Source organism: Crocuta crocuta, unplaced genomic scaffold (genome assembly GCF_008692635.1).
Source record: "Crocuta crocuta isolate KB4526 unplaced genomic scaffold, BGI_CrCroc_1.0 scaffold248, whole genome shotgun sequence".
Lineage (NCBI taxonomy): Eukaryota > Metazoa > Chordata > Mammalia > Carnivora > Hyaenidae > Crocuta > Crocuta crocuta.
Window position 1 is genome coordinate 3,959,094 of NW_027532409.1, and position 21,482 is coordinate 3,980,575.

Below are 21,482 nucleotides of genomic sequence, written 5' to 3' on the forward strand. Positions count from 1 at the left end.
CCACCCCACCCCCACCGCCAGGGCCCCTCCTACCCCATCCCCATCAGGTGAGCTTCCTCACCTGTGCCTCCTCAAGGACCCAGGTGATCACTTTGCTGGGAACACTTATCCAGACGCAGAATTTCTGGGCTGTGGGGCATGGTGGCTCTCCAGCGTGGCCGCACCGACACTGCCCTGGGGTCCCCACATCTCTGGCAACACTCGGCGTTGCCCGCCTTGGCGCTTTTTACTAATCTGACAGGTGCAGAGCACCAATCGTCGCTTTGGTTTAGACGACTGAGACCTCTCTTCATGGGCTGGGTGAACTTGGGGTCTGCTTTTGTAAGCTGTTCATTCCCCTTGCCCATTTGATCTATTGGGGTTGTCCCTGGATTGTTGCCTTGTGGGAGTTCCTTGTCTCTTCTTGGCAGTGAATCCTTTGCTCGTTTCAACCACTGCAACGCTTTTCTCTCAGCTCCCACACCTACAGTGGGGCCTCTCGCCAACCATAAAGACAAACGAAGCAGCCTAACATCTAACAGGAGGTGAGAAATGGAGGGGGAATGAAATGGAAAGTAAATTGTGCTGGTGAGTTTAAAAAACAGTAATATTAAGGGGCGCTTGGGTGGCTCAGTCAGTTGAGCGTCCAACTCTTGATATCGGCTGAGGTCATGATCGTGAGTTTCAGTTCACGAGTCTGAGCCCAGTGTGGGGCTCTATGCTGAGTACATGGCACCTGCCTGGGATTCTCTCTCTCTTTGCTGCTCCCCTGCTCACACGCTCTCTTTCTCAAAATAAACACTAAAAATAACTAGTAATAGGGGTGCCTGGGCAGCTCCGTTGGTTAAGTGTCTCAGGTCACGATCTCACAGTTTGTGGGTTCCAGCCCCATTTAAATATTCAAATGAATATTTTAAAAATAACTAGTAATATTAAAATGAAAGTAATGGAAAAAATATTTACAGAACAAAAACCTAACTGAGATTACCTTTTGTACCCAAAAGTACAAAATAAAAATTAGAGACAAATGAAAAAGTATAAAAAAATCAAGATGGGGCGCCTGACTGGCTCAGTCCATTAAGCATCTGACTTCAGCTCAGGTCATGATCTTGTGGTTCGTGGTTCAAGCCCCGCATTAGGCTCTGTGCTGACAGCTCAGAGCTTGGAGCCTGCTCCGTATTCTGTGTCTCCCTCTCTCTGCCCTTCCCTGCCCTCTCTCTCTCTCTCTGAAAAATAAAAACATTAAACATTTTTTTAAAAAGTTAAAACATAGGCTAAGGTAAAAATACTTTTTTCCTTTTTTAAAATGTTTATTCATTTTTTGAGAGAGACAGAGACAGAGTGCGAGCAGGGGAGGGACAGAGAGGGAGACACAGAATCGGAAGCAGAGGCTCTAGGCTCTGAGCTATCAGCACAGAGCCCGATATGGGGCTCGAACTCCTGAGCTGCGATATCATGACCTGAGCCGAAGTTGGATGCTTAACCAACTGACCCACTCCTGGCGCCCCAAGGTAAAAATACTTTTTAAAAAAGTATAAAAATGATGCAGATCCCACACATCTGTATTCTTCTTCACGTTTCACGGTAGAAAGGGAAACAGTGCAGAAGTCAGAGCAGGAAAGAGCAAAGGGACAAAGCATCGGCACCAGTGCAGGCAAGCGACAGGTGCTAAGAGTAAACACAGTTACAGCAGAACAGAACAGAAAGCAAGTGGGAAGGAAAGAAAAGGCTAAAATACACCAGCGGAGGGCAGACAGGCAAGCCTGCATCAGCCAATCCTGCCCTCAGGGCCCATGGGGTCCAGGGGTGAGGGCACGAAGCTGGGAGCCTGGGCTCCTTTTGGATCACATAAGTGTTTGCCCCTGAGTCCCAGGCCGGTGAAGAGCCCAGCCTGGACCTCGGGATTCAGGGCCACTGCCCAGGCCACGGTTGATGGGCAAGCCATGGGCAGCAGCAGTGCCGGGCCTCCGTCCGGCCACGGAGGCTCTGGGGCACCACCGCACTGACTCCCTGGAGCGCCTCCCGGCCTCCTTGGCGTGCTCAGTGCCTTCAGCAGAGCCCAGGGCCGGGGCAAGCGCCACACTGGGATCCCTGCGGAGCGAGGAGACGGCCTGTTTGAACAAGCTCACTACCACCCGAGAGCGCAGGGGAACACCCCCGTGACCCGCCAGACAGTGGAATGTCATCCTGGCTTGCCAGAGGGAGCAACGACCTTGAGGGCCTGGGGACACGCCGTCTCTAAGAGCCGCGGGCTCCGCTACTCACCCAAAGTGGCCAGCGGCATGGGAAACGGTTTAATTGGCTATTTCCAGTTTCGGTGACAGATTAAACGGAAATGCAGAGTTCCACCATCCTGTTTCAGCACGACTCCGAAGGCTGAGGAAGACTCCAGATGACTCATGAGAGAGTGGAAAATGTCTGATCTTATCTAAAGATGAGGTAAGGGATGTGGGGGCTGAGTCCCGCTAACTTGAATCCTTCCAATTACATCAAGGTCATCTCACAGCTGCTGCTGAAAGTCAGGCGCTCGCAGGCAGGCTGCCTCTCCCAGGGCTGTCACCAGCAGGCCCCAGATCTGCTTGGCCCACACCCCAAGGGCTCCCCGCCTTGTGGATTCCATCAACCAGTTTTCATGTCTGTTCTGGATTCGTTTTTAACGGGGAGACTGATGTAAGATTGTTGGGACTTTTCCAAAGAAAACATTCCCAAACTACCATCTAATTATCGCCATCATTTTCTAAGAGAAGGAACATGTAGCACCAAATAAGAAAAAAAAGAAAAAAAAAGAAAAAAGAGAAAAGACTACAAGGTCTCTTACAGACTGACTCCAGCTTTTCAAAATGCTCACTAGTCCACGTCCCTCATTCTGGAAGGGCAGCCGGGAAAAGTGTGGTGGCCGCACCGCGTGACCCCACCCCCCCCCGAAGGGACCGGCCAGCCCGTCGGCACTGGGGCCCGCAAAGTGCAGCTGAGAACAGGGCAGAAGGCCCAGGAGGGGCCCAGCTGAATGGAAGCTGGGGTGGCTCACCCAGGCCACCGAGTGCAAGCAGTGGCGGACACAGGCTGCTCGGACGCTGGGCAACAGTGGATGAGCGCGGAGCTGGGGCCTGTGCATCCTCCAAGTTCACAGCCGAAGTAAAACGTTCAGCTGGACAGGACAGACAGGGCGGAAGGTGAGCACAATCTACATTCATGAGGACAGGGTCTTGTCGTAGGGAAGCCTCTTCTGGATGCTGCCCTGGCCTCTAAGGGCCACCGTGGCCTCTGAGGCCCCTCCCACTGAGGAGTTCTCACCTGCCCACCAGCCCAGTCGCTGGCCACCAGCACACAGCCCGGGTGCCCAGGCCTGTGCTGATGGACTGAGTGAGCAGCATGGGGCCAGGGCCCCTGTGACAGCACTGTCACACCCTCAGGGAGACTGGCAACAGGAAAAGAGCCACCAGCAAAGAAAACTCCACCTCAGGCCTCCAGGACACCACTGCCTCCGGCGTGCTTCCTGCACACACTCCCCTCCACCTTCTCACCTGCCTTCAAAGGAAGACACACAGTGCTGTAGAAATTTCACTCCAACCACCTGAAAACCTTTGATGGCCCCGAGAGGACTGGTTGTCATGAGACTACACAGGGACCATCTTGAGGTGCCAGGCAATCGGGCCACTATGGCCATGGTCCCCACTCTCTCTGCCAGGCTGGGACGCAGCTGGCGGACAGACTACGTGCTTATTCATACACAGGATGGGGGCCTTCAGCCAGATCAGGCCTTTGGCTGCGCCTGGGACAGTGACAATCCCCCTCCACCTGTAACAGCCACCCCAAGGGCTGCCCTGAGATACGGAGGCAGACGTGCCCTGAGCCAGGCACCCAGGGAGAGGTGGCCAGGGACGCCAAGCTCCGCCCAGTCTGCGCACCGCCCCACCCCTGCCATCCATTCACTCTCCAGTTCCGGACCCCCAGCCTCACCCCGGAGAGTGTGGGTCCTGTGCCTTTTCTTCCTCCCACCTCTGCAGCAGCTTATCGCCATCAGCCCTGGTCCTAAATTTAGACTTTACCGACCTGTGTACAGAAAGATCCCAATCAGGAACTGGCAAAACTTAGCACCTCTTTAGGACTTTATTTAAACAACATCCCATGGTTTGCTCTAAGGAGCGCTTGAGGGCACACGGCCACACTGACCTTGCTTTATGAGACTCTCCGAGTCCCTGGGGCCTCAAGGCTCCTGTACGCCAGACATGGGGTTTCTTAGCGAACGCCAGCCCCTCTCAGAATTCACTGGACCATGTGTAAATACAGACCACAAGTACCATGGGCAGGAGGGAACATATTTACTTTAGGTAGAAAGGTTTACTATTATTAACAAGTTATCACTATTATTTACATGTTTACAAAATGGAAATAAAAATGACATACGTACCTGGCACCAAAAGTGGCACGTCCAAACTAAGATCAGTACAAAAATAAATTTTCAAGCTACATGTTTTTAAAATAAAGGTCACTGAATCAGTAAGGGGGAAAAACACCTGTATCAGCATGTGCTGAAACACTAACGTCATCACAGCAAAGAAGCCCTGGGGCAGCACTGAGACCAGGGCCCGCTGGAGGGGCTGCCCCGGTGTTCTCATGGAACCCAGGCAAACAAAAACCAAATACACAAGTTGTATTCCTGAGCTACAGAAGCTTAGAGCCTCTAAACTGTTATGGATTCCTGCAACAGAGGGTTCCCGACGGGGTCTGAGCTGACGAGCTCAGTGGTGCTCAGCTAGCGGCATGAGGATGTGGTGTGGGATGTGGACAGAAAGCTAAGCCCACTTGTGAAAGAGAGAAACCCTTTGCTAACAAAGGACAGTGCACGCGAGTCCCGTCTACGGATCACTGAGCCCTGCACGTCTCCTGCACATACAGACGGACCTGGCACAGAGGAGGAAGAGAAGCTGCTCGGTGGGGAGCCCCTGTGCCCGCCAGGTACACGCCTCAGGGACGCGGGCAGAAACCACAGTGCGGTCTCCTCCCTCTGTAGACGCATGCTGGTCACACCTGGCAGGGACTCTGTCGGTGAGCCCAGCTGTCCCCCGCAGGGGAAGCAAAGCCAGCCCAGCAGGCCTCCTCCAGCCTACACAGCGCTTCGGCTCGCGGTGGCTAGCCTTCCTCCTCACTCCCCACGAAGTTGGGCTGGAACTCTGTGCCTGCTGGAAGTGGCATGGGGGTCGGCGAGGCTGCTGGGTAAGCAGAGAGCATGGCCCTGCCCGCCCCCCTCAGCCTAGGTGCAGCGCAGCGGGGTGCCTGCCCATGCACGACTCCCCCAGGAGCCCAGCAAGGAACGTGAATGTGGAGGACAGCGGGAGGGAAGGGGCTAGTGAACGGGCCGCAGCCCACTTCAGAGCAGCCGAAGAGTCCACGTGAGTCGGGGCCTGCTCAGCACCCAAGGCTGGGGGACCACAGCGTGGAGGAGAGGGTGCCGAGGCCCCTGTGGCTGCAGCCGAGCTCTGCTCATTAGTCCTGGACCTTGGCCCTTTTGGCTTTGAGGGACAGATGCTGCAAGAGAAAAGAAACACCAGAGTTAGGGGCGCTCAGAGACCGGACTCCAACATAATGCCCACACATGACCAAGGCCGCCCTCTGGCCCACAGCTTCTCAGCAGACACCGTGCCCCTCAGGAAACAGTCTGCAGGGAAGACGCCCAGGTGACTGACAAAGGCGACGGGCCGGCTTTGGACACACAGCAGCCCGAGGCCCGGCCGGCTTTGGCCACGTCTGCCCGCCCAGGCTCTGCAGGGAGGCATCAGCAGGACACGCTCTCCCTCAGCCCCAGCCCTGGGGACGGCACTGCAGCCAAACTGTCTGTGCTCAGGTCACTTCGCGTTCCCAGGGTTTCCTGCGAGCGGTCAAGGGAAGGTGTCCTCCCCTTAGGAACGAGGAGAGCCGTCATTTCACCAAGTACCTCCATATGCAGATGCATGGGCTCAGCACACGGACCCCCACGCAGCGCCCTGTCAGTGCGCGTGCAGGGAAGGCACACCAGGAAAGGACACCTTGTTTCCTTTCAGAAACGCTGCTCCCCACTGGTCTAACACGGGGCACGTAACATAACCGTGGGCATCAGATGAGACTTTGGGATTCAATCAGACTTCTATTCTAAGGTAAAGTCAGAAGTGCTGGAAATCATAAAATATGCGTTTAAGGCAGAGTATGTCAACACACGTTTTTACTAATGGACCTGTTTACCAACCGAGGGATCCCTGGAGCCGCCTCAAGAGTCACGACCAACCAGGGATCCCCAAGGCGTGTCACCCCGACACGCACTGCGATCCTCACACGAGGACCGCCCAGCCTGACCGCCAGGCCCCAGGACGCTCACGCCCAGCGCCAACGCTGAAGGATCCGCAGGCCCTGAAAGGACGTGGAGTGCGAGAGACTAACACCCCCCAAGTACAGCGTACAAGCTGATGGAGCGAGCAGGACACACGTCTAAATGGGCTGCAAGAAGTCACCTTCTAACCACGTAAGCTGGAGGAAGGACCCGAACAGGCTCTTGCAAAGGCCCCAGTTGGGGGGTTTTCCCTACATCCCAAGGGCGTCTCTGAGAATCAGGACCCACCATTTCAGGAGGACAAGAAGGCGAATCTCTGAAGAGGTCACCCCGCTCCCTCCAGCTGGGGGTCATTTCTCTCCTCCCTGCACTGTAGCCGGTGTGACCCCTCTGACTAAGTGAGGATGATGTCACCGTGTCTGTGCTTGTTCTGTGCCGTTTCTGGTGCTTGTTCCTGACAAGAATACTGGGTATAAACACAGCCGACTCTGGACGGTTTCAGGCCCCTACACAGGGTGAGAGTGACACTCTGAAAACAGCAATGGAGAGTCACCAAAGGTGCCAGGAACAGAGCCGGGGGTCATCTGTGGGTGGGGAGTGGCCACGGGGTGCTATGCACATCCCAGAAAGGAGCACCTGCCACACGTGGGCAGCCACTGGAGACCTGTAGGGCTCCTGGAGAAATCAATTCACTCCGGGCAAGTTCATACAGAAGGACCCCTGAACTGTTGGGGCAAGAAAGGACCAACGTTCTCGGGGGAGGGGGAGCGGGGGGTTCGGGCCTCCACCTGTACCGTGCAGGCGTGGCACCAGGTGGCCTGTAGTGGCCCGGGCATCTCTAAAGTACCCCGACCACAGGCAGAGATCACAATGGACTGATGCTGGCCCACAGGCACCTGGAGAAGAGACTGGCACAGAAATCTGGGGTCATTTTCTTCAAACCTCTGGGCCCATCTGCTCTTGAACTTGCTGGGCTTGAACTGTGGTTTTGAGAGGAGAAGGGGAAACGACTCAGCTTCTAGGTTAATCCCATTCTCCGGGATGAACAGGTCCAAGACTGCTTCAGGTTCAGACCTGGAACCCCCGCACTCTCGGACCTGAACCAGCGCTTCCCTAGCGCGTCGTCCTCGGCTCCCAGCCGGTGCCTCTCCCCACATCCCCGGGCCTGCGGGGCCCTGCTGTCCCCTCCCGCAGGTTCTGAGCGGGAGACGCGCTCTCACTTTGGGTGTGTTCTCATCGGCCGCCCGGCACAGAGGATGCGCTCTGAGTTTGGATCGGTGCCTGCAGCTGACCTCGCTGCGAGCTGAAGGGCGGGTATGAGGACACATGAAGAGCTACACAGGCCCGAAAGAGTCTTCATTTGATTGGATGAGATTTAAATACTATAAGGTTTCAGAAGAACAATCCCCCTGACACTGCTCGAGGGGAAGAGATGAGAAGAGCTTTCCATCTATGGGGCCACAACTCAAATGTGTCCAGGGGATGAGCAAGCGAATTAATAAACAAGTGAAGCAGGACTGGGGCCCTGGGACACAGACAGTCACCCGGCAGCCGCTCCTCACCCCTGCTGACTGCTGCCAGTCGGTCACACAGGCCCGGTGCCACCAGACTTCACATTTCTTCTAAGAGAAACTTGAAATCCATATTTACTGTGACCTCTCCCAATTTTTAAATGCACCCGTCAATCCAAACTTTGGGTTGAGAACACTGTGGTCCGGCCACAGCCCTGATGACATAGCAGGTTCGGGGCTCTCCTTTCTGGGGTATACAGTGGCAAAACCGAACAAAGTGTCTGAAGCCACTGTTTTGGGACACTGGGCAGCAGGCGGCAAGGCAGGGAAAAACAAAACAAATCTAATTCAGACAGGAAGCCAGCGGCAAGGTGGCAGACCTCACTTTGACCACACCGGTAACTGCAGGACACGTGACTCCAAGGAACATTGCCGCGAACCGCATGACACAGACCTCTCGGTGAGCGTCAAGGGGGGCTGGCGAGCTCTGGTTTACCTGCTGTCACACCAGCCTCCCAGAGAGAACCCGCACTCAGTCAAAGACCTTATTAGAGGAATGTACAGCCCTCCCCACTCGCCCCAACGAATAGGCCCCTTTTGGGGGAAAATGAGGGACACAAAACCACACACCCCTCGATGAGGCTCAGTACACTGCGGGCCCCATGGGGGTCTGTCACGGGAGAGGAGCGCGGCTGCGTGAAGCATGCCGGGCTCATGCTCGCACGCCTATGTGTTCCCTGTGAGGCCATCTTCGTCAGAACGCATTTGTGCCACTCCTTGTGAACGTGGTCCAAAGTGGGATACAATTTCTTTGGGAGAAAGAAAAGCAGAGGGAGAGAGGAAGAGCTGAGGATACATCCTCTCTGTTGTCTTTCGGGTCAGAGGGGTTATTTCTGGAGAATTTCTAAATGCATGTCCCTGTGAGCAAACGGTACAGTGCTTTCACCCTGAACGGGGGAGACAAAACACAGCGGCCTCTCCACCCCGTGCACTTTTGAGGGTGACAGATGTGGGCATTAAGTGAGCATGGAGCACCGATGTGTCCATAAACACAGGAAGAGGCGGCTAATGGGTGGTTCTGGGGGACGGTCTCTATTCACCCCTACCGTTCCTTGTTGATAGAAGTGTGGAGCCAGCTCCAACAGCCAGGCAGACTCGATGGCAGTCACGTCCCTCATGTAATACTTGGAGGTCTGTACGACTTCATTGTAGATGACCCTGCAACCAGGAGACAACACGGGTTTGCTGTATCTCACGAGCAGGATCAAGAGCCACAGCAACGGGAGACGGCGGGTCTCCCTGCCCCTCGCCAGGTCCCCATCCTGTGTGCCAGGGAGACACTAGCGGCCGCAGCCATGCTGCCCCCTTGCGCCACAGGACCGGAGGGCTGAGCAACAGTGGGTCCAGTTCACAGGGGAGACTCGGCCTGACTGCCAGAACATCTCAGTTATCAGCACAAGACCTTTCTGGATTCTCGGTCTGCATTTACAGAACCCTCAACACAGCACCTAACTCTAGAAAACAGAAGCAAAGGCTTGCCTGATTCTGAAAGGGGATGGAAATTAACGGTAAAGAGACACGGGGAGGTTTTTAGAGACGAAAACATTCTCTGTCCTATTTGGAGTGTGGCTGACACGAGTGTGGACAGCTGTCAATACGCTCACTGTGCATAAATTACACCTCCACGTAAGGGGAAAAGAGGGGGTGGGAGTGGCCTGAGGCTGAGGTGAAAGGTACCAAAAAACCAAGAAGATAATTTCAAATCCCCAGATTTTAGAATGCATTTTTAGATAGCTATCAGTTTCTGAGGCACTTGAACTGCTGACTCAGGGCCCCCCTAACAACTATGAACACCCCAGCCACATTGCCACCATGCACCCTTTGAGGTCAGCAAGTAATCGGCTGTTGAGGGTCAGATGCAGTGGAAAGGGGGCCCTCTGCAGAAGCAGGAGGGAAGGGTGCTTCCTCCACCCCCCTAAGGTTATGGGGCTGCTTCAGGACCGGCCCTATTCAGCCGCGTTCCCTTTGCCCTTGGGGGCTCCTTGGGAATGAAGCAGGAAAAAGAAGTCTCCCAAATTAAGCAACTCCCGAATTAGTCCTCCCGAAGTCAGCAAACCCTTGGGAAAGGATCCAGAACAGAGATCTGCTTCCCTCTTCAACTCATCCTGCACACCAGTGGACAGTGACAACACATTTAAAAAAAAAAATTTTTTTTTAATGTTGAGAGAGCGAGCGAGCAAGGTGGGGGTGGGGATCCAAAGCAGACCCTGTGCTGTCAGCACGGAGCCCGATGTGAGGCTTGAACCCATGAACCGCAGGATCACAACCTGAGCCCAAGTCAGACGCCCAACAGTCTGAGCCCCCCAGGCCCCTGACATCGGATGACATCTCTAAACCCAGGGCTGACTGACCCCCCCCGCCGGCTCAGCGCTTCGGGACCCGCACTGCTTACAGGACAGAGTCTGATTCCTTGGTCTTGGGGAAAGGACCTCACACTTGACCCCCAGCAGAACCACCTGGAGGGCTTGTTAAAACCGGCTGTGGGATCCCCTCCCAGTTTGTGATTCAGAAGGGCTGGGCAAGGCCTGAAAACCTTCCGTTTGAACAGGCTTCCAGGTGACTCGGATGCTCACATGGAGACGACACTTTGGAAACCAGTACTCTGGGGTGCGGAGTACCTTACAACAGGCCCTCCTGCCCTCTTCCTCCTCCCGCCTGATCCCCCTTCCCCTCTCCACACATGGCCTGCTCTTGCCGAGGCCTTCTCCACCTAGCTGTGGTAAGGACCAGCTGTGGTTTTAAAATCTTCCAATCCATGGGGCGCCTGGATGGCTTAGTCAGTTAAGCGTCCAACTTTCGCTTAGGTCATGATCTCGCGGTTCGTGGGTTCGGGCCCCGCGTCGGGCTCTGTGCTGACTGCCAGCTCAGAGCCTGGAGCCTGTTTCAGTCTGTGACTCCCTCTCTCTCTGACCCTCTCCTGCTCACGCTGTCTCTCTCTCTCTCTCTCTCCTAGAAATAAATAAAAAAAACATTTAAAAATAAAAAATAAAAAATAAATAAATAAATAAAATCTTCCAATCCATTGGGAGAGCAGTATTTTTGTAAAACACAATACAAATGAATTACTAGAAAAATGAAATTTTAAAGAGACATACAAAAGGGAGGCTCCAGTTCTATATTAATAAACTGGGCAAAAACTTAACCTACACGTGAAGCGCCTCCGTGGCTCAGTCGGCTAAGTGTCCGACTTGGGCTCAGGTTATGGTCTCATGGTTTGTGGGTTCGAGCCCCATGTCAGGTTCTGCGTTGACAGCTCAGAGCCTGGAGCTACTTCGGGATTCTATGTCTCCCTCTCCCTGCCCCTCCTCTGCTCGCACTCTGGTCTCTCTCTCTCTCTCTCAAAAAAAAATAAATGTTTTTAAAAAAAAGTCTAAATGCCTCCTTTTAACTTGAGTGCATGCCTCTTTCAGCATGGACGCATCACAGACTCGCGCCACCTCACAGACCACTGGCGGACAGGGCTGGGCCGAGTCAGTCACACCAAGGACCCCCACTTCCCAGAAAAGAGGCTGTTTTAGGTCCCCATGGCTTCGCTCCTGCCACGTCCTCAGTCTGTATCCCTTCACATCCTTTCCTGCCTGACAACTCCTGTCTGCAGGCCCAGCACAAATGTCATCTCCTCCACGAACCCGGCCGTGACCCTCCCTGGCACAGTAGGTGCCAGCCTCGGTGCTTTACACCCGCCCGCCCCCCACCCCCCCACGCCAGGCCCTTCTCCTGAGGCGCCAGAGCCTCAGGGCTGTGGCCCAGAACCCAGATTCGCCTCCACACTGCTGTGCCCAGTGCAGGGTTTAGCATCCAGTCTGTGGGTGGAAACGAACATTTGCTGAGCGCCCAAGTGGGGAAAGGAACATCACCATCTGCACATGGAAATGTTTGACAGGGTAGGAATTCTGCGCACGACTCAGCATAATGAAGTCACCAAATGTGGCTGCCAGGTGTGGGCCGGGCCCAGGGTCCCAGGGATGAATGGGAAGCGGGCCTTGCCTCCTGAGTGGTTAGCAGGCTAAGGGGCAGGGGGTGCTCACCAGCGAGGTGGCTTCTCTGCGTAGAGGACCGACGCAGGGTGGATATGTAACTCGTGATCGTCACGGATAGTCCTTGCAAACAGAAGAAGTCAGTCCGTAGGCAGTTCGAAATACTTGGAGCAGGGCTCTCCCACAGACGTTTCCCACTATCAACAAGTGTCTGTAGATCATACTCAACTCGGCAAACCATTCTCTGCATCTTCCTAGTGCTCTAACTGACCCCTTGCCCCCTGCCCCCTGGAACTCATGAAGAAGCCACGCAGAAAAGGGAAGAGGAGAAAAAACAGCAGGTGGCTATTTGGGGAAAAATATGAGAAATATACTGCTCTGCCCATGTTTATGTTTATCTTACACACGTTGTCTTTCAAAGCAATTTCTTTAAGAAAAGAAATAATATATATGTGTGGTTACCTGTATAAACTTTTCTAATTAAAGAAAGTAGTACAACTAAAGGCTACTGGGGACATAATAACAGAGGAAGAAGAAGGCTCAGTATTGGACAATCCATTTCTCTGAGATCATATTTCAAATTCCAACTCAGATTTGATTCAACTTAATTAAAAAACTAATTATGGAGACACATCAGTAAGACCTGATCACAATAGAGCATGACAGGTTAGGGTGCCGCTGCCCAAACCCTAATGATAGAATGTTCCTGCGGGTGCCAGGGACCTGGGTGTCAGGGAAGCAGTCCGAGCACCATGGGTGAGCTCATCTTCGGCTCTGTAATAAAACCAGCATGCTAGGGTCATGGCCGTGCCACCTGGGAGCCTGAGCCTATCGACACTGGACTTTTGTCTCAAAGGGAAGGACTGACCATGAAGCCCTGTTATCCAGCCCATATTTAAGGACTGTAGTGAAAGAATTTTTTTCATGCTAGCAGAAATTGGTTATTAATACCTTGAGGCAAGTGGGACAATCAAAATGACAATAAAATGACTGGACTCACTGGAGAAGCTCACAGGCTTCCCCAGAGTCGCTTCAAACAAGGACAACTCAGTGCTGGGACAGGGAGCGCACGATGGGCACCAGAACCACGACACTGATCATGGATTACAACGCTTGCCCTGGAGTAACAGGCGGAACATACTAGAGGTAAATGTAGAGGGCTACGCTGGGGCTCAGGCAGCCACTAGCATAGAAGATGCAAGAGACGGGCTGCCAGACGACAAATAAGGACGCTCAATGCGACTCCGGACTCGTTCTTGAAGCCCAGCATCCAGGACGGGGAACACCGCGACTGACACCGGTGAAGTTCTGGACAGAACGGGCGAGGTTCTGGGGTGGTTAGGGGGGCGTCGGTGACCAGGATTTTCTGCCCAGAAAGTGGAACTGGAAGAAACGGGCTGCGGGCTGCAGCAAGAGGCAGACCCAGCGATGGAAGAAACACGTGCCGACGCCCACAGACAGCGGCTGTGGCCACAGCGCAGCAGGGCAGGCCGCGGTCTCCAGCCCCCAGATCTGTAGAGGCCAAGCACCAACAGCCGAGGGAGCCTCTCTAGGAAAGATCATCTCTAATGGTCCCTTCCAGTTCTACTACTCTGTTATGAGAACAGAAACAGTTCTAGCCTCCAGGCTTGTAATTATCATCCTTCTGGGCTGAATATTTGGGAATCACTTCCATGAAGTTTAGATATTATGCTTAAAGCTACGTAGTTAATCTCAACTCACCTCTGGAAGCGGGCAGATAAAGAAAACTTGTTTAACTTAATTTCTGTACTTTCCCGGCACATCAGCTTGCTAAGGGGCTTGGGTCATTTTTAAGATCTCTCCTTTAACAAATGACTTCACAAGTCCCAGTTACCTATAAGCTCCAGTAGAATGAAACCTTGCTGCATTGGCGAAGAATCCCGAAACAAGGCACCTCAGGACGGGATCTGGATCACCTGCACGAAGTAGCAAACAGAGTGACGTGCGAGCCCTGGCTGGCCCTCTGCTCTGCGTGCTCAGGCCTGTGCTGTGAGGCCCCACCCACGGCTGCTTTGAGCCTCCTCAAAACCATGTCCTGAACCAGCCTCAGCCCCATGCCGCCTGATGCCAGATGCCTGCCCTGGCAGCGAGCATGGAGGTCCCATCCCACCCCCACCCACAACTGGCTATTGAGGGAAGCACTGAACTGTCCCTTTAACTCGGGATGGCCCAACTGCCCTGGGCCACAGGACAACCCGACCAGGGCTGGGCACCAGAACCCAAGAGAGCACACCACAGGCTGGCCAGTAACCAAGGACTCCTTCTTAGGAGAAAATCTTGTGGGGATAACGTTTCTTCCATAAGACACAACATTACAATGTTATTTCTGTGGTCATGAGCGATGGCACATAATTCTTCACAATTTTTCAAACGCTCCATTTTGCCTGGTGCCTGTATTGCTACCGGGATCATCTTCCAAGGATGCGGCCTAACCACCGATGAGATGATTCCCACTGGACGCACTCCAAATTATTATGCATAGGAGAGGGTCATGGAGGTGGCTTATGATATACGGTATCTCATGGACTGAAACTGAGACTCACTCTTTTTTTCCCCTTTAAGTCACTGAAATCAGGACAGCATTTTGTAATTATAATTGGCAGTACTTTTTTCTTTCTTAGTAGTGCATAAAATAACGGCAAGCCTTACAAATGATGGCGTCTTGGATCCAATGAAATACGGTATGTCAGTAAATAAGGTCCCAAAAGGAGGTAGAATTTACAAAGCCATCAACAGCGCAGAACAAGGTCAGTTTCACTGCAGTCTTACCGGCAACGTTTTGGCAAAAAGCCACCCATTCTTTTACTGTATGTTTATCAATTACTATCTGTGGGTCTTCTTTTGTGTTTTCTGTTCTTTTGTCCATTTATCAACTTAGAAACTAGTGTTTTTCTGGAGCATGTTAAAGGAACTCATTCTATGATAAATTTTTTAATTTTTTATTTCTTAGATCTGCTGAAAATATTTTCACTACTTGCCTTCTCTTTAACATCTAGAAGTTTCTAGTTTCTAAATGTTTCTAGTTTCTAGAAATTTGTCATTTACTGTTTCCATGATTTTCTCTACTGTTCCTCAGCACAGAACTGATAAATTTCAAATCTGCATTTCTAACCACAATCTGATCCAAGATTCAGTCTCTTCTCTCCAACTGCTGCCCAAAAGAATTTTCTATGTAGGCCATACATTCTTATCATGATCAGGGTGACATCACTTCCAAAGGGATGAAAATGGGCTCTTGGGGGCAGGGAAGGGGGAAATCTTAGATATTACAATGGTTCAAACCTATCTCACAGAATCTTACTCTCCTGGGTATTTAATTTCTCTCATTAGGAAGAATGTTAATGTAACATAATTTTCTCCTGACCGAGGGGTTGATGATGAAAAACAGGTTAGGAAATACAGGTGTAGGGGGAAGGCTGTCATAACTAACTTCTCCCCAGTCAGCTGCCTTTGGAAGCTTCCCAGTTCTATCGACGACACCAACTTCACCCCATCACCCCAGTTTCAACCCTCCTCTCTCCCTTGTGCTCCCCCGTATTCCGAGCATCTTATGCGCCTCCCGCCACCCCTTCCTCGTGTGAGCAGGCTGCTGGACTGGACGGGACCACCTCCTGGGCCCGGCGAGCTGGACTGCCTTCCCCCTGCACTCCTATCGCAGCGCAGCCGCCGCCACCGCCTGGGTTACAGGGGGGGCGGGGGACCTACTCCTCTACCTTCAGAGAACTGAAGACCTCCCACCACAGCAGTCTGTCCATCTGCGCGAATCTCCCCCTTCGCCACACCGTTTCCTGAGAGCCAGAACCAGGATCCTGGCCATTTTGTAATCAGTTGCTCTTACGACAGAGGCAAAAATAAGGCTCTGGAATAAAACTGCCTGAGTTTAAGTTCTGATTCCACCACACACTCCCTGTATGACCTTTAGCATGTTCCTCTTTGCCCCTTCGCCCATTTTTTTCATCCACCAGATGGGGATAAGGGCGGCACGTATTTCACTGGACTGCTGGGAGCACTACATGAACTACCACACTGACCACTCGGCCCACTGCCGGCCTGCTCCCAGCACGGAGGGATGTGAGCGGGCACCAGCAGTGCGGACAGAGGGTGGCAGGGAGCCTGGTGCGTAGCAGGCCCTCCACGGGCAATGGCCGAGTGAATGAGCACACGTGTCACCTCCTCAAGAGCATAGGCTGTGAGGCCTACAGATCTGCTTTGCTGAGCCGGCTGTGCTCTGCTGACCTGAGCTGAATTTCTCCCTAGGACTTGATGACTCATCGGTACAACACACTAATATCACCTACACCTCACACAGTGGGGAATCACATGAGGGAATACTATAGAAGCCCCACCAAGGTGTAACCCAGAGGGTCTTCGATTGAGGGCAGTCACGGATGCTGCCAGAAGCCAGTGGCTCCATCCTACCCAGCAGTCCTGTCTTACCCTAGGCATTGCTGAGGCTTAACACATGGGATTGATCAGCAATGTCTGAATTTGAAAATAAAGTGTAATTTACATGGAATGACCATAAATACTGTCTGCTTATAAGTAATTTTTCTTGCAAAGCCTGCATGGGGAAATTAACTATATAACATATCATGATGTGAATGTTAATGATCCTTAAAGCTTGTCAGAGCCTGGCAACTTTTTTTTTTTTTATAAGGAACAGCCCTCAGTGCCTGCGTGGCTCAGTCGGTCAAGCATCCGACTTCTGCTCAGGTCACGATCTTGAGGTTCGTGAGTTCAGGCCCCGTGTTGGGCTCTGTGCTGACAGCTCAGAGCCTGCAGCCTGTTTCAGATTCTATGTCTCCTTCTCTCTCTGTCCCTCCCCTGCTCACTCTCTCTCTCTCTCAAAAAAAAAATGTTAAAAAAAAAAAAAAAAAAAAGGAACAGCCCTCAGCGCCTAGGTGACTCGATCAGTTATGCATCTGGCTCTTGGTTTCAGTTGAGGTAATAATATCACGGTTTGAGTTCAAGCCCCTCGCCTGGCTCCACACTGACACTGCAGAGCCTTCTTGGGATCCTCTCTTCCTCTCTCTCTGCCCCTCCCCCACTCATGGTCTCTCCTTCCCTCTCTCTCTCAAAACAAAGAAATAATAAAAACAATTAAAAAAAGAATAGCTCTCAGAAATAAAAATGGACTTTCTTAGAAAAAACATGCTACTTCTACATGCTTAGCATTTCACCGACACAGGCATTTTGGCGTGAGCCCAGTGTCATCCGTCAGCACTGCACTGGCACGTCTGGGGGTGCAAGTGAGCAGCAGAGAAGGGGGCGTCCCCAGGCAAGGTGGGCTGCTCTTACCTTCGCTAGATTTCTTGGGCACTTGAAACTTGACGAGAAGCTTCTTCAACTGCTCTCGCACTGTTGCAGCTCTGACGAGACCCTTGTAGTTTAGGAAGTGCTCCTGACACCACTGAGAGTTTTTATTGTGCTGCAGGGTGACCAAGACAGAGGGTGAGTGAGACACATGGACAAGTTCTCAACCACGGCCAAGCGGCGAGGCGCACTGCTTCCTTAGCGGGACAAGATCTTCCGGTCCCGATGGGCCCCTTCCAACCCCATTTCCCTAAACCAGTGCTGACCACTGTGTGCTCTGACTGCTTGCCCAGCTCTCTCCCTGCGCTCACGGGCAAACGAGGACCTGCCGACAAGCAGAGTTGTTTTCCACCTGAAACACCCACTCGAGCGGTGAATTACCAGCAAGAACCACCTCCCCATGGGTCTCGTAAATTAACTTTGTAAGTCAACTTCCTTTGAGTTTATCAATCTGTGAAACTACAGGCGAGCAACACTTGCCAATCTAGAAATAATTTACAAATTATTATTTCTCCCCAAAGTATGATTTTTCTATCAACAGTGCTTAATTTTATCTTACATTCCTAAGTACGATCACTATGTCTTAGAAGACGGAATGACTGCTGTGGGAACGTACGTCTGAAATTATAAGCCAGAAAGGAAAGTGTTTCACATAAGAAGATGTAATTCACAGACGACTTCCCGAGGCAATGACTCACTAACGCCGTGTAGACCTGCGCCCGCCTTCCCCTGGTGGAGGAAGCTTCAGCTCACAGACGGCGCACTGTGCTGGTACAAACGGATTTTAACTGATGTAACTCATAATTCACGATCTCTGTGAGAGACGGGGCTTTTCTGAAGACTGTTCATTACCTGAATAATCCCCCTTAGATTTCTGGAAAAACAAAATTTCAGTATTTCTCCTCTTCTAAGAAAGTATTTAGGAAATGAATACAAGATACAGAAAACCTGAAATATCTAATTTCCCCTGCCACCGTCTCCTACATATGAGAGGTTCCTTCTGGGTTTCATCAGCTTTAGAGCTCTCTTTTCAGCAGTTTTTAGTGAAAATCTCAAGCTGCATTATTTGCGGAGTTTTACAAAATGTTAAGAATATTACAGAAAAAACACAATAAAACAGTACCTGTGGCCAAACACGGGTAGGGTGTGTGAACAGACGCGGGTCCTCACCACACGCCCCTCACACAGCCTGTCACCCACCTCACACTCACAGAGACAGCTCTGGAGAGTCCCACTCACGGCCTCGCCTATTTGTCAGCAAACAGAACGGGACCTGCTACTCAGGTGTCGGCTAGCGCAGCCCAGCAGCCCAGCAGACCCGGCGGCCGGGCGGGGGTGGGGAGTGCGGGCCCCGAGGGCCGGCTGTCGGCCGCATCTCCAGGCAGGGGAGGCCAGGAGCACACCTGCGTTCTGCCAGGCAAGAGCGCGCCACAGACTCTGGCAGGGGACCCACCCGTGGATCAGAAGTGCCGGCAATCTAACAGGAAAACGTGGGCATCTCGGGGCCATTCCTTTATAAACGGAACCTCTGGAATCCTCACTCCTAGATCACCCCGAGTGGTGGGGAGGGGACTTTGGAGCAGGAACTGTGCTTACTTTGATAAACGCTTCATACACATTGAGCATAGTGAGATGGTCACCCTCCTCCACAGCAAATTTCCGGTGCACTCGAATCTGGAAAGAATAAAGTTGACTCCTGTGAGCTCCTGTGCCGGGAGCCGACGTCATACAGCAAGCAGCTCATGGCCCGGTCTGCACCAACACCAGCTCCGCCTTCCCTGAAAACCGGATTGGTAAGCTAACCTTTCTCGGCCTCCACTTCCCCATCTGTAAAATGGGGGATATCAAACCCATTAAGACTGCTGCAGGTTAAGAGGATTCACTGTAATGCTGGCCACAGACATTAGACGGATGTTAGGACTGTCTCTCTCCTCCTCTGTGCAGCCAACACCACTGCTTCCGGAAGAACCCCTCTTCCCCCAGTAGAATGTAAGTTCCGGAGGGCTGGAGGCGGGGGGGACAGCTGTCTGGCACGTGGTCGACACTGCACAATCCTCTCAGACCCCATCTCTCCATTTTCTGTAAGATCCTGGCCAGCACCACCCTGCTCCCGGGAGTTCAGGAAGCAGCACATACGATATAGACTTGAGCTCAGAAACATACCTATCTTCACAATTTTCTCCTTGCCTCAGATACCACATCATTAACTAACCTACCTACCCCACCCCACCCCCCATGCCTCATTAACAGGCATGTCCCGAGCACTACCAGAGGCAGGCGCTGTCCTAAGCACTTGGGGTATAACAATGAGCACGGCAGGGGTGGGAGCAAAACCCCAACAAGAAAGGAGCAGAACGCAGAGCACAGAGCGGAGCAGGCGGTAAGAAGCGCTGGAGGAGGGCAGGGCCGCAGGGGGAGCAGCGCCGAGGGGATAGGCTGCCGTTTCTGACGTGGTGTTCAGGCCTGAGGCTTCTCAGCCTGAAAATGAGCCTGTCTGTTCTGAGGCAGGAATATTAGACTAACAGAAAAGCAAAAAAAAAAACAAAAAAAACAAAAAACAATAAACAAGGAGGAAATGGACATAACCGCCAGGCACAGAGGCAGGCAAACTTTGCAACGTGTGACACGCCCGTCAGGGAGGGAGGCGGCCGCCTGCAGGAAAGCCTCTCCTCGCAGGCACGCACCCAGGCTCAGCCCCCGCGGGCGCTGCCTCCACCGGCCCCACCGCCTGGGCCAGCGTGCCTCCCCTCCAAGGGCTGGCTTCCCCAGTCTCCCTGGCGCCCACCCCTGCGGAGCTCTCAGGGGAGCCGGGGCCTCAGGGGCTGGGGAGGGGGGCCCTGCCATGTCCTTGGCCCGGAGCACCCCTCCCCCCAAACCAGCCTGCTGTGCCCAGGCCCGATGCCGTATGTCACTGGTGGGCCACCAGGCTTGTCCCCGAGCAGCCCAAAGGCCCGTCTCCCTTATGGGGGAGTCAGCGGGCCACAGTTAAGACTGGCGGCTCTGGACTGTGAGAGGCAACTGCCCCACGGCTGTGCAGTCACACAGGAGTTACCTAACCTTTCTGTGCCTCCACCTCCAAACATGATGAGAACAGGGTCTACCTCCCAGGTTTACGAAGATACAGCTGAATGAGGCACAATGTCAGGCAGACACTGGGAATGCACAGACTCCCTCTGCACGGCCCTGTCATGGGCGGCTCCCAGGGCCTTCCAACAAGCAAAACCCAAAGCAAAAGACTCAGGCAGGAATGGCTTGGGGAGAAGGCTGCACTCACGGCCTGAGACTTCTGGTGTGAGGGGACCACAAAGATATTCTGGATTTGCATCATGGCCGCAATGCTTAGAATTTCCTGAGAGCAGCCAAAATTTCCTATAAAACAGAAAAAAAGCACGTTTGATTTCAGACACACACTGTGTCACTGAGAAGTGAAAGACACCTTGTTATCCCCTTATCCCACAGCGTCAACTGAAGTCATACATTTATGTGTCGTCTGCTTACCGTATGGCCCCTTCCCTGCTGAATGTACCGTCCCATGTGTGGCCCCAGTGAACGGAGGCTGGGAGGATTCTGGGAAAGCGCTGCCTCTGCACTAGGCAGCTGCCAGGGATGGGGGTGCCACATCACTGAGGGGGTCCACTCTACACCGGTTCCCTACTCCCATATGGACAGAGGATCCTGGCCAAAACCCAAGAGGGAATGGAGGGGCAGCAGGGAGTGTGTGGGCTGGGTCCCTTCTGCGGTCTCTCTCCTCCTGGACCCTCCTCTGGGTAGCCTCCCTCTGGCTCGGGCCCACCTCACCTGGCAAGCTCAAGGCACACATAGACCAGGGCAGCACTCTGCCCTGGGAACAGGGTCTGTGGCCATCGGCGCCCCAGGGCACTGGACGGTGAGAGCGAACTGCACTGCCCAGCCCCCTTCCCACGGCCCCCTGCCTCACGATTGATCCGCTCCCCCCACCCCAAACTTAAGAGTCCCGCTTCTCAGTGTAAGCCTGAGGTCATGCAGGCGCCCCCCAATGCTAACTCCCACCGTGCTTGCCCTGGCTCGGTCTGAACGACAGCTTTGTAAACTGCTAGTGAATGCACAAGCTAGCCAAAGGCCAGGACAAATTCTTATCTCCCTTCCCGCTGGGGGTGGTGGCTGGGAGGAGAAACACATAAACTATACTCTCTGGACGATTCTGACCTATAATGAGAAGATCTCTAACTTATGAACTTTCGCCCCTTAACTCATAACCTCACAAAAATCTGAAAGCGTGAGAAAAGTTGGGACCCTTGTGTGCGGACAAAGGGAATACCAAATGCTGGAGCCTCTGGG

At 53.0% G+C, this 21,482-nt stretch overlaps 1 protein-coding gene across 3 annotated transcripts in view; it reads right to left on the minus strand.

The window, feature by feature from the left end:
• Positions 1 to 5,369: 5,369 nt before the first annotated feature.
• DHX35 (DEAH-box helicase 35) overlaps positions 5,370 to 21,482 on the minus strand; it is a 65,021-nt gene continuing 48,908 nt past the window's right edge. For 2 of the 3 annotated variants that reach the window (XM_077778864.1, XM_077778862.1), the window contains 7 exons: positions 20,440 to 20,534; positions 18,762 to 18,839; positions 17,151 to 17,280; positions 13,687 to 13,768; positions 11,883 to 11,954; positions 8,901 to 9,012; positions 5,370 to 5,508 (listed from right to left, as the gene is read on the minus strand). In XM_077778864.1, coding sequence (XP_077634990.1) covers positions 5,467 to 5,508; positions 8,901 to 9,012; positions 11,883 to 11,954; positions 13,687 to 13,768; positions 17,151 to 17,280; positions 18,762 to 18,839; positions 20,440 to 20,534 — 611 coding nt within the window. In that variant the 3' untranslated portion in view covers positions 5,370 to 5,466. The remainder of the gene's footprint in view (positions 5,509 to 8,900; positions 9,013 to 11,882; positions 11,955 to 13,686; positions 13,769 to 17,150; positions 17,281 to 18,761; positions 18,840 to 20,439; positions 20,535 to 21,482) is intronic. The other variant, XM_077778863.1, reaches the window with a different exon arrangement.